Source organism: Cynocephalus volans, chromosome 5 (assembly GCF_027409185.1).
Source record: "Cynocephalus volans isolate mCynVol1 chromosome 5, mCynVol1.pri, whole genome shotgun sequence".
In the NCBI taxonomy this organism is placed as follows: Eukaryota; Metazoa; Chordata; class Mammalia; order Dermoptera; family Cynocephalidae; genus Cynocephalus; species Cynocephalus volans.
The window spans coordinates 63,036,577-63,049,183 of NC_084464.1; the positions used below are offsets into that span (position 1 = coordinate 63,036,577).

General features: G+C 43.5%; 1 protein-coding gene across 2 annotated transcripts in view; it reads right to left on the reverse strand.

The window, feature by feature from the left end:
• The window catches only part of TRAM2 (translocation associated membrane protein 2), a 67,912-nt gene that overhangs the window by 18,964 nt on the left and 36,341 nt on the right, over positions 1-12,607 (reverse strand). For both annotated transcript variants that reach the window (XM_063097339.1, XM_063097337.1), the window contains exon 2: positions 10,826-10,889. In XM_063097339.1, the coding sequence (XP_062953409.1) occupies positions 10,826-10,889 (64 nt within the window). The remainder of the gene's footprint in view (positions 1-10,825; positions 10,890-12,607) is intronic.

The following is a 12,607-nucleotide window of genomic DNA, read 5'->3' on the forward strand; positions in this document are numbered from 1 at the left end:
AGATCAAAAACCCAGCAGAAAAATGGGAAAAGGATATGAACAGAAAATCACAGAAAAAAGAAAAACACGTGGTCCTTAAATAAAAAAGATGATCAACCTTATACAGAAGAGAAATGCTCATTAAAACTACACTGAGATACCATTTCATACCTATCAGATTGGCACAAAGCCAAAGCTTGGTGATGTGCTCTTGTTGAGGCTGTGGGAGACAGACTCTCTCTTACACATGGCTGGTGAAAATGCAAAATGGTACCGCCTCTTTGGAGGGCAATTTGGCAATTCCTAACGAGATTACAAATGCATCAACCCTTTGATGCAGCAATTCCATTTCCAAGAATTTATCCTATAGCTAGTACCTGCCACAATCAAAATGACATGTGTACAAGGTGCACTACAGGATTGTTTTTAAACTAATGAAAACAGCACAAGTTGCTTTCATCTATGGGGAACTGACTAAATAAACTGTCGTTCTAAGACACCAGGGCTACTCACAATGTGGCCATGGACCACCAGCATCAGCATCACCTGTGAGCTTAGCAATGCACATTCTTGGGCCCTTGTCCAGGCCTACTGGATCAGAAACCTGGAGTAAAGGGCCCAGGTATCTGTGTTTAACAACATTTCCAGGTGACTCTGACTCAGATAACATTTTAAAAGCATTGATGTAAACAATGGAGCTGTTTAAAAAAAATCAGCAATAAATGAAATCAAGAACAGATAAAACTAATCAGGACACAGAAATCTGAACTGTGGTTACTTTGGGAGAGGGTATTGACTAGAAGAGGCACAAGGAAGGACGGGAATGCTGTACTTGATCTAGGTTACGGTTACACAGTTGTGTACATATGTAAAAATTCATCATGCTGTACTCTTAAGAATTCATGCAAAAAAATATGATGTTCTCACATATTGATATGAAATGACATCCAGGATACACTAGTGGGAAAAAAGGTAAAGACAACATATAATATTCCATCTTTTACGTAAGAAAGAAGGGAAAAGAAAAGTATGTACTTGTGTTTGCATAAAGCAACCCTGGAAAGCCAGATAAGACATTCGGGAAGGGTACACAGGAAACAACGGTGACTGTCCAAGGGGATGGGGGTTTGAAAGGAAGGGAGGACAGGGTGGGAGCCAGACTTTTACTCTGTGACTTTCTGTACAGATTTATATTTGAACCACATAAGTATGTTTTCTACTCAAAATTTTTTAAATAAACAAATCTTAATTCTTCCTGTTTTGTACAAATAAAATTAAAAAGCAGTATCATTTCTATCTTGTAGCTATTTTTTTTTTTCCCATAATGGCCCAGACCAGGTATGAAGAGACCTGAAGTTCATTTCTGGGGCTGTCACTTGTCTACCATGTGGTCCAGGGCATCTCTGCCTCAGTTGCCCCTTCTGGACAATGGGGATAAAACCAGCTACCTTTTCTCACAAAGCTATAAGAATAAAATAGAAAACTGACTTATAAACTGTAAAGTGCTATGCAAATAGATGAAATAATTATGACTATTTCCAATAGAAAGAATCAGAAGAGTCAAAACAGTCACTGTACAACACACACAAAAATTCCCACTAGGGCACTTATTTAGGATAAATAACACACATGACAGTTATAAGCCATTTACTGTGCACTTGCTCTGTGCCATGCCCTGTACTAAGCACGTCTCGTGACATCATTGACTCCTTACAGTAATCCTGAGTATTATCTCTACTTACTGACACAGCAGCTGAGGCATAGAGGCAAGCAGGAACTGTGTCCCCCGTACCTGTAGCCAAACAGGCGTGGGGCCAGGACTTAACCGCACTGCCCCTGCCAGGGGCCAAGCCCATTGTCTCTGCGCCAGGCCTCTCTGCTCCCTCACTCCCCTTCAACTCACACAGAGACTGCAGGGGCTAAACCCTGAAGGCCTATCCTGCTCCTGAGGTGGCAGGGAAAAGAGAAGGGCTTAGGACAAGCCTGGGGCACACAGCCTCAGAGGACAGCCTGCTGACTTCCTACCCTGCCTTGTCTTCCAGGCAGCCAGGCCACTCCCTCTCTGGCCTCCCAACCTGGAAGATGTGGCGAGTGGCATTTTAGCTACAAGCACCATCACGGTTCTTAGGTACTCGACTGTGCACACACACACACACACACACACACACACGCACACTGTTGTGTGTTGAATTGAGCTCCTCCACCCTCCCCCAAAGATATGTTACAGTCCAAACCCCAAGTACCATGGAATGTGACCTTATTCAGAGTTAAAGTCTTTACAAAGATAAGTTAAAATGAGGTCATTAAGGTGGGACCAGTTCCAATATGACTGGTGTCCTTATAAAAAGGGGGAAATTTGGACATAGACACACATACAGAGAGAGGACGATGTGAAGAGACACAGAGAGAAGGCGGCCATCTACAAGCCAGAGAGAGAGGCCTGGAATAGATCCTTCATGGCCCCAAAAGGAAACAACCCTGACCATGCCAACGCCTTCATTTCAGACTGCTAGCCTCCAGAACCGTGAGACAATTTTTTAGGCCATCCAGTTTGTGGTACTGTGCTATGGCAGACCTAGGAAACTAGCACACACACACGCGCACGCACACGCACACACACACACACACACACATCAGAGAGTTAAAGATCTAACTGATGGATCCTCAAAAGTTACCATTTTAACACCATACTGCGTGCTCTGGAATATATTTTCTTTAGTTTTATAGTAAGGTAGGAAGATAAAGAAAGGATACTTTTATGATGGAGAAAGATGTAGTAAAGAGAAGAGAAGGGTTGAAGAGAATTTGGTAAGAAAAGCCCCTGGCTTCCAAATTGTTTTCCTGAGGCACCGTTCCTTTCTATAGGGCTGTAACCCTCCCTGTGGCCTTCAAGCAAGAAATATAACAAGAATTCCTAGGTGCCTGGCACATACTATGGACCCCGCTTCAGCTGACAAACCTGTGGCTTCTACATACAACATGCCCCTGGCGTGACACATGCATTTCAGCAGCCTGCCGCAGGGGAAGAATGCTTGCAGCTGGAGGAAGGCGTGAACTTTGTTCTTTAATTCATTGAGAGCCATAATAAAAAATAATCCCCTAAAGATCACATACAAAAAACAAATCTAAAATTAGGGCTTTTTAAAAACTTGAATAAAAATAACAATTTCAACAAACCCATTGTTAAATTAAGGACAAAAATTATTTCAGTAAGAACCACTGATTAGAAAACATTATCCTAGCTAGATAGAAGAAAAGATTTTTGATCAGGAGAAATGCAAAGGTGAAGATCAAGAAAAATGTGGGGTGGGGTCTGGATCAGAGGGTATGTGGGAGGGAGGGGGAAGAGCTAGATGATTCACCAGCAGAAGAGACGCAGAAGAAAAGGGAGCTCAGAGCAGCAGTTTGAAGATGCCGCTGTTCCCACCAGACACAGACTTCAGGCTGGCTAACAATTAGCCACAGCTACTCAGTGGCTCTGCTTATTTAAACCTCTAGAAACTCCATACTGAATGGGATAAATTCTCTGGGCTGTGACTGGGAATCTGATAAAATCAAGTCGAGGCTGGAAGCAGACACTTGTAGGTTGCATGGATTTGTTTATTGTGAAAATTCATTCAGAAGACTTATGATGTGTCCACCTTTTTCCACAACTGTTCCACTTAATATGTTTAATAATAAGTTTTAGTTATCGAAGAAAAAAAAAGTCCAGGGCTGGCCATAAGTCATGGGTCAGAGGCTCCCCTCTCTTTTTTGGATGGGCAACTAATATGGTCAGGGACACTGAGGGCTGTGGCTTATTTTTCTTCTATTCATACAGGCAGGACCTTAGGGCCAGAGGGGATCTTGGTGGCTATTTGGCCCAACAAGGCCAGGACAGAGCCAGGTCTCTGCCTCCCTGCTTGGGTCCCCTTATGCTGAATGCCCCATGGGGCAAACCCAGCCTTTCTAAGCTTTCCTGGGCCCTGGTGCTGCATGGGGTGTGAGCAGCCCAGCCCTACTCTGTCCTTACTATGTATCCTTGGGATTGCCAATCAGCTCTCTGAGCCTCCATTCCCTTGGCTAGGCTAGATGAACCTCAAGTCTCCTCCAGTGATATGGGCCACAGGCCCAGGTTGGTAGCTTTCATCTGTAACCAAGAATGGCTTTGCATCTCCAGAGCCATGGATGTCCACCTATCTCTTCCCTTTCTCATTCCCCATGAACTTATCTTACAAAGAGGGGCTCAGTTTGATATGTGATGCCAATCTTTCTAGTATATGATACAAACAGGAGACAACACTAATTCCTGCCAGCCAGCAAAGGAAACAAGAACCACTATGAGCCCTGTACAAAGGCCTTTGGCTGAATGAGGCTTTAAAACTATCTGTCTGAGGTTGTTTTTATGGACAGTGTGTCTCATCCTAAAAGGGGCTGGGAGAACAATGGCCAAACTGTGGTGTAGGGAGTTCCCAGGCTTTTCAACCCTAGCTGCAAAATGCAACACAGCACACAGTAGTGATAAAACCAAATGGGATCAAGAAAGCCAGGGCCTGGATCCTTGTCACCTTTGATCACTGCAAAACAAACCCTTTTCTTGAAGAGGTCCCTCATCCTCAGCCTTTTTGTTTTAGGTGTGCAGCAACAGGCAGGCTCAGGAATATCAAAGCTACGATGACCCCTACCCACATTGTCTCACAAACATGTCCATGACTTCTTAGGGACCTGCAGTCCCAGCTGGATACCAAATCCACCCAGTGATACTCCCCACCCCTCCCTAGACCAAGTATTTGTAGAAAAACCAAAACTGGAAGAGGACAGAAAGATGCAAATGAGTCACTAGAATTAATAGGTTTCTTTCTTACATTTGTCGTTAGAAGTGCAGGATTATTTCAAAGCCTAACTGAAGCTTTTCATCCACCTAACCTAGACCTGTGATTCTCAAGTTTTAATGGGCACAGGAATCACCTAGGTTCTGATGCAGGAGGTGTGTGGTGGGGCCTGAGGGTCTGCATTTCTAACAAGTTCCCATGTAATGCCGCTGGTGCTAGCCTACAAAAAACTGAGTAGTGAGCCCTAAGAGGACTCCTGGGGCTTCCTGTCTTCAGGAACCACTGGGGTTGTACCTCTCAATATTGCAGATGGAAGATGGAGACCCAGAAGTTAAGTGGTTTGCCCAAGACAATTTAGAAAATTAGTGGCACAACCCAAAACAATCTTGTACATAAGCGCTTAGCCCGTTTAGGCTCACCTGTTCTAGATCAGAAGGGAAACCAGCAGGCCTTGAGTCTGCCTGTGGGAAGAATCAAACTTCTATTACTTTCTGCCCTTTTACAGTGTATATATTTCTGACCATAACACTAGATACTTTGTGGTATTTTAATCAGAAAAAGATTCAAAAGTACTAATGGTAAGACCAGAAACCTGATATTTTATTCCTTGCCAGAGCTGGGTAGGGTGTATGTCTGACAGATAAAATACAGGGAGGCCAGTTAAATTTGAATTTCAGATAAACTATGAATCGTTTTCTAGTATAATTATGTTCCATGCATAATTTGAGATATACTTATACTGAAAAAAACCTGCTGTTTATCTGAAATTCAAATTTAACTGGCATCCTAGGTTTTTATTTGCTAAGCCTGGCAACCCCAACAGGTTGGCAAGTAGGAACAAGGAAAGCAGCTGGGCACGGTGGCATGCACCTCTAGTCCCTGCTACTCAGGAGGCTGAGGCTGGAGGATCACCCCCTTGCCCAGGAGTTCTGGGCTGTTGTGAGCTATGCGATTGGGGGTCTGCACTAAGATCAGCATCAATATGGTGACCTCCTGGGAGCAGGAGACCACCAGGCTGCCTAAGGGGTGAACCAGCCCAGGTCAAAACTCCCACACCTTATCAATAGTAGGATCATAACTGTGAATACCACTGCACTCCAGCATGGGCAATATAGCGAGACCCCGTCTCTTTTTAAAAAAAAAAAAAAAAAAAAAAAAGCAGAGCAGGGAGTTGGTAAAAAGCAACGTTTCCTGCTTTGTCACTGTTAGCCTTAAAGAAAACCCCAAGGGTACCAGCATGGCAGGTGCTCCAACAGGATGCAGTGACTACTGTATCCATCTCTCTGAAAGGATGTTAATTTTCTTAACTAGCTGACTATAATGCAACAAAATCATGAATTTATAGCTGGTGTTATAGATTGAATTATGTCCCCCTCCCAAATTCTTATGTTGACATCCTAACTCCTAGCACCTCAGAATGTGACCTTATTTGGAAGCAGGGTCTTTGCAGATGTAATCAGTTAAGATGAGGTCACAGTGCAGTAGGAAGGGCCCCTAATCCAAAATGACTGCTGTCCTTATAAAAAAGGGAAATTTGGACACAGAGACTGACAGGCACAGGTGAATGCCATGTGAAGATTGGCACTGAGCTGCCACAAGCCGAGGAACTACCAGAAGCTAGGAGAAAGGCCTGGAATGGATCCTACCCTGGAGCCTTCAGAGGGAGAATGGCCTTGCTGATACCTTGACTCAGACTTGAGGCCTCCAGAACTGAGAGACAATAGGTTTCTGTTGTTTAAGCCACTTGGTTTGTGGTACTTTTGTTACAACAGCCCTTGGAAAGTAATACTAGAAGCTGGGAAGAAGGGAGTAGAGAAAAAGAGGGAGTTAAAGAAAAATAAAAAAAGAAAGAAAGAAGAAAAAAACTATCAAGAAGAGTTCTTCATTACTTATTAGGTATTTTCCTTAGAACTTGAAAACCTCTGCTGAGGGAAGTCACGGATTTAGAAAGGATAGACCACTTTCTATAAAAACAGTCACTGTTCTACTAAAATTCAGTTTTAAACACTGACCTGTGAACATTGAGCAAGTTACACACTATTTAAAGAAGAAAACTTACAAGTCAGAATTTACCCTGATTATACAAAAAGGATACATTTTCCAAAAGTACCATCTAACCAAATTTGGGGGGAGGGTTTTAAAAATCACAACTTTAACAGACCATCATTGTAAAGTGTTTTTTTCCCATGAGAAGTTTGCTTTCCTCCAGTTCTTACAAACCAAACATTACCATATTGGGTTGGTGATTAAGGAGCACAAAATAAATTAGGCAGGCTATTCTGATTTAATTGTCTCTCTTATTTGCTTGTCATATTTTGAATAGCCTCAAATGGCAAGATTTAAACAAAAGATGGACTATTTAACAACACCTTATCCTCTTTCTAAAGTACCTGAAACCCCTTCAATATAGCATGGTTTTTAACGTACCTTTACCTTTATCCAGGCCTGTTTTGAGTCTGGAGGAGGATTCCAGAAGCAGAATTCAATAGTCCCACCCTGAAAAAATGCCAAGCCTACCTGGCTCCAGTCACACTGGCTACATTCAGTTACTCAAACACCCCAAGGTGTCTGTTTCTCACATGAAGGTCTCTGCACGTGCCGATCCCTACGCCTGGAATGTTCTTTCTTCTGCCCAGACCCCTCTCTATGCCCTCAACACAACCCTCTCCCCACACTCAATTCAAAACTCAGATTCTCAGAAACATATTCAGGTCATCACCCTTTCACTTTTCCTTATCACATAACATTGCATATTTCCTCCTCCGCCCTAGCACAAGCAGAATCATTTATTGTTTACTTGTTTATTATCTATCCCTCCCTAATAAACGGTAAGCTTCATAAAGTCAGAGATCAGATGAGTTTTGTAAAATACTTTATACCCAGGGCCTGCCCCAGAACAGGCACACAAATATTTGCCTAGTTTGTCTGACTGATTAATTAATTAAGCAAATGAAAACATGATATGATCACTGGTGGCACACTCCCAAAACACTGTGGGAAGCTCTTTCTGCCCAGAGGTTCTGAGTCTGGCCATGGAGCACAGTCTATGCCTCTCATCCTGGCTGTGAGACAAGCTGCGTGAGGATGTCACTTGTCTGCTCATTTCTCTGAAAAAGTTCAACCCTTGATCGTGACCCCATTTCACAAACAGACCTTTCCTATAATAAAGGGATGCCCCAGTCACATGCACATTAACTATTGTAGCCCCCAGGGTAGTATTTTCTCACAGTAAATTAATAAATCAGCATTGTGTTATGATTTGGCATCCCATATAAGCTATCTTCAGCGAGAAATATGAGGAAAACAGCAGCACAATATTTGATAACTGGCTACTGCTTTATCAATTAAAAAATTGGCATTTTGACATTAAAAAAAAGTAAAAGCCTGTGCATTTCATATTTATAAAAAAACTAAAAAGACTTAAGATTTATGAGTCATAAGTGTTAGATGACAGAGCGTATTTGGGCAATATATATATAAAACCTGTAAAATGTACGTACTACTTAACCCAGAAATTCCCAGTAAGAGAAATTTATCCTAATAATCATAAATTAATGCAAAAATGTAGCCACAAGAATGTTCACTGTAGTTCTGTTTACAGTAAAAACTGAAAACTTAAATATCCAATATTGTAGGACTGATTAGATAATTTGTGGTAATTCCTATTAAATTCTCTGCAGCTTTCCAAAATGTCTTGCTGAGTGGACTAATTGACAACATGGAGAAATGTTCGTCATATTCTGAAAGCGAAAAAACTGTGTTGTGAATCAATACTCCAAAACATTTTACCTACAGTTTTTGCTGGGTGGTGGGGTCATGATGATTTTTATCTTCTTAGAGAAAATATATAAAATACGGAAAAAACTAAGGATTATATTATGTATCACTCATGTACATGTATTTTGAAAAAACATTTATCTAAAAATAAATTTTAACCAGTTAAAACGTACAAATACTACACAATTCCACTTCCTGGGGTACCTGAAGTAGTCAAATTCATAGAGACACAGAACACAATGGTGGTTGCCAGGGGCTGGAGGGAGAGGTGAATGGAGGGTTGTTTATGGGTACAGAGTTTCAGTTTTGCAAGATGAAGAGAGTTCCGGAGATGGAAGGTGGAGATAGGAGTGCAACAATGTGAATGTACTTAATGCCACTGAACTGTACACTTAAAAATGATTAAGATGGTAAATCTTGTTGTGTATATTTCACAATTTTTAAAAAAAAAAACTAAAAAAGGGCCAGCCCCGTGGCTCTCTCGGGAGAGTGCAGCGCTGGTAGCGCCGAGGCCATGGGTTCGTATCCTATATAGGGAGGGGGGGTGCACTCACTGGCTGAGCGTGGTGCGGACGACACCGTGCCAAGGGTTATGACCCCCTTACCGGTCAGAAAAAAAAAAAAAAAAAAAAGGTTAAAAAAAACTTTAAAAAATTTAATTCAGTCAATAGTAAGAACAGCTGGGTCTACAGGAGTCTCAGTTATCAGGATTTTCAAGACACAGGAGCACACAGCCTGCATTTGACTGTGGACCACATGGCACCGGCCCACCAGCACTGGAAAGCGCATTGGGATGAGCAGGCATTCGTCCTGCTTCCTGGCTCTGGGGGCTGGCCATGGTGCTTCCCGGCCCACCGAAGGCAGACAGACGCTCACCAGTCTGGACCTTCTTGCATGGCCTGGAGTTTTCCTCCTCTCTTGCCATTGTCCCTCAGCTTGACTCTCAGATGAAGCAACTGAGTTGGCTATCCCAGAAGCACAGCTTCTCCTAGAGCCTGGGCAAAGACTGCAGGGGACAGGTGAGCCCAAAAAAGATTTGTGGCTACATTTTCCATGGGTCACAGTTTCAGGGATTTGCCCCCAAAGTCCTTCAGCTACTAGGAGATGGAGTCAAAGAAAGGAAACCCACCTTAAAGTCAAGACAATTCACTTCTCTAGAGGAGAGAACTAGATTCAGCAAATAAAAGTCCCCCGTGTTCAACAAGCACCCAGCACTCTGCAACTGAGAAAGGGGTGATGCCTGGTTCCTGGTGGTGGACCTGAGAGCCCCAAGGCTGCAGACCTGTGGCCCAAGAGCTGGACTTGGTCTGAAGATGTCTTGGATTGGCTCACACAATGTTGGCCTGCACAGTGTTTGCAAATTTTCTAAATTAGTTGCCAACATTTTAAAAAAACAAAAAAAGAAAAACAAAACAAAAAACCAAAAAGAAGCTAGTTGCCAACATTTAAAAATCAAGGTATTTCTACTTATAAAGAGATTTCTTCCAGTTGTCTTGGGGGAAAAAAATGGAAGCTCTTAGCCACACTGGGTTTCCACTCTATGTGACAACTGGCTGGAAGTGAGCAGTGGCTACTCCCATAGATGAGCCCTGCCCCTAACCCAGTCCACCTCAGCCATTTACCTGCCTGGCCTTGCTGTTCCCTGGCCTGTAGCCACTCAACTGGACTGGGAAGTGCTTGTAAGGACCATGCAGTACCTGCCATGACACTATCTGAACTCCCTGTAAGGGCTCGGATACTCCGTGACTATGGGCCAGTTTATAATGCAGCAGCTCCAGACAGTGCACCTTAATGACAGTCAAGACATGTCTGGGCTGGGGGTTTACTCCTGAGCCCCAACCCAGCCAGAATGCAGCACTATGTCTCCCCACCACATTTCCATGACCCATCAAGATGCAATATCCTGCCTGCTCTCTTCATTGAAAATTTTAAAAAGGAAGCCATGCTCTTGAGAATGGATCAATGGTCATGATGCCTCACGCCCTGACTCCAGCAGAAGTCAACTTTCAATGCTTTAGGGAAAGGAGTCAAAGACACGTAGCGCCCCATGGTGCAGTGGTTCTGCTCCGATTACCACAGCTGAAGAACAGGGAAGCACCTAGCTATTAACGCTGCTTACTGCCATTGCAACAGTAGAAGGATGCTGGATGTTGAGTTTAAATATCTAAAAAGATCACACGTGCAGGGAAAGGAAAGTTTTACAAGTCCTCCAGGGTTATCAGGGCCAAGGGAAGATCAAGACCAGTGGCTTTCCTTACCTGCTGTAGGCACACTAACGTTATATTGAGGTAAAATAAATAGGAAGGCAGTCTTGGCTGTTACCTGTAAAACAAAGGGAAAAAGTTCCAGTTTAACTTCTTGGCCTCATAAAAAGAAGTAAGTGGAGCCTGCTACCAGCCCCCAGGGCCCACCCTTTTTACATCTCAAACCCACAGACCTATCAGATGAACAGTTTTACCTAATGCAGAGTTAGCAACAGTTTTGTTCCATTTTTCTTTAACAACATTCCTCCAAATACCTGCACTAAAAACAAACAAAACCACCCTGGGTCCCTGATGGTATCTAGACTTATATTCACTGCAGATGGAATGAAACAAGCTGAGCTTGGCAGGCTGAGAGCTTGCAAGAAGGGTACAAATCTGTCTGCCACTCATTCATTCACTGATTCATTCATTGAAGAATTTATCAAGTTAGTTCTGCATGCCCAGCATTGTGGAAGACGGAAACTAACAGAAGATGAGGTCACAGGCTTCAAGAAGCTTAGGATATAGCTGGGGTTTCCCCAGCACTTCGGTTGCCTGCACATTGGCCAGCAGCCCTGAAAGTCTAAACCTGCGCTTCAGAAACAGAGAATTCCAGCTGCTAATTTCACATCTCATCTACCCTACTGTTGGGCATGGGGCAAGACACAATACCCCACACTGTCAGTTTATTTCAAAAGCTGCCTTTAAAATCTTAGTTGTGCTGCGGAAAAAAACTGGTTGTCACCTGGTTATTAATGGCCAAATCAATATACTGTGACAGTTTAGCCAGCGAGGGAGATAGGAATGTGGGTATTTGAAGCCTGGACTCAAGACTCGACTGCCTGGGTTCACATGCTGGCTCTGCCATTTGCTAGCCATGTAACCATGAACAAGCATTCTGACACCCAAGCCTCAGGTTCCTTGTCCATAAAATCAGGGATATTTGTAGTACTGCAACTGGTCTAGGTACTACAGGTGGGGTGGTGCTGGCCCAGATGTTAGTGCTGTTTAAAGCTCCCCAGATGTTTCTGATGGGCAGCTGAAGCTGCCATCCACACTGCTGTGAGACATGCAACAAGGCCAGGTGAGGAGGCCGCCTCTGCACACACCTCACCCCAAAGGGTTACGGTTCTCCTCCAAGCACAGAGGTTTGAAGAATATATGCGTTGGGGGGAGTGCAGAGGGGGCAAAGACATTGGGCCGTGGCAAAACTGGCATGCACGCGAGTGAGTGATGCTTTACAGCCCCCCCCCCCCCGAGTCATGTGGACTCCTGAAACACCAGTAAGAAGCTACTATCCTTGGCCTACTCTGCAGAGACAACCCTCTCCTTTAAAGAGCAAAACTCTACTGGTCAACAAGACCTGTTACTCTGTCAAAGGGTGTCACTCAGTCTGTACGTCATGATGCACAACCAGCCTTCTCTTATACTTGTGCTGTTGCCTTAGACATGTTCTATCAAGCTCACAGGGAAAAACCCAAATGAGATTAGGCATGAGAAGGAGCTCTGGAAAACACAAAGCTCTATCCAAATGTACAGCTCTTCCCTAATCCCCACCATAGAACTTCCCATTTTGTATCCTTCTTCTCCTATACCCTCCCAGGTATCTAGGACCCTGATTAAGGCAAAAATACTAGATTCCAGTATTTTTTCAGCCCTACCCCCTGGTAGCAACAGCAGAAACCATTCTAAAATGTACATCTTTCTTTATAAGCAGCCAGGCTTGCTCCCACTTTACCATATCTCAGCAAGGGGGTGTTGGTTTCCTCATTTTACAGATGAAGCTAAACTTGGGGC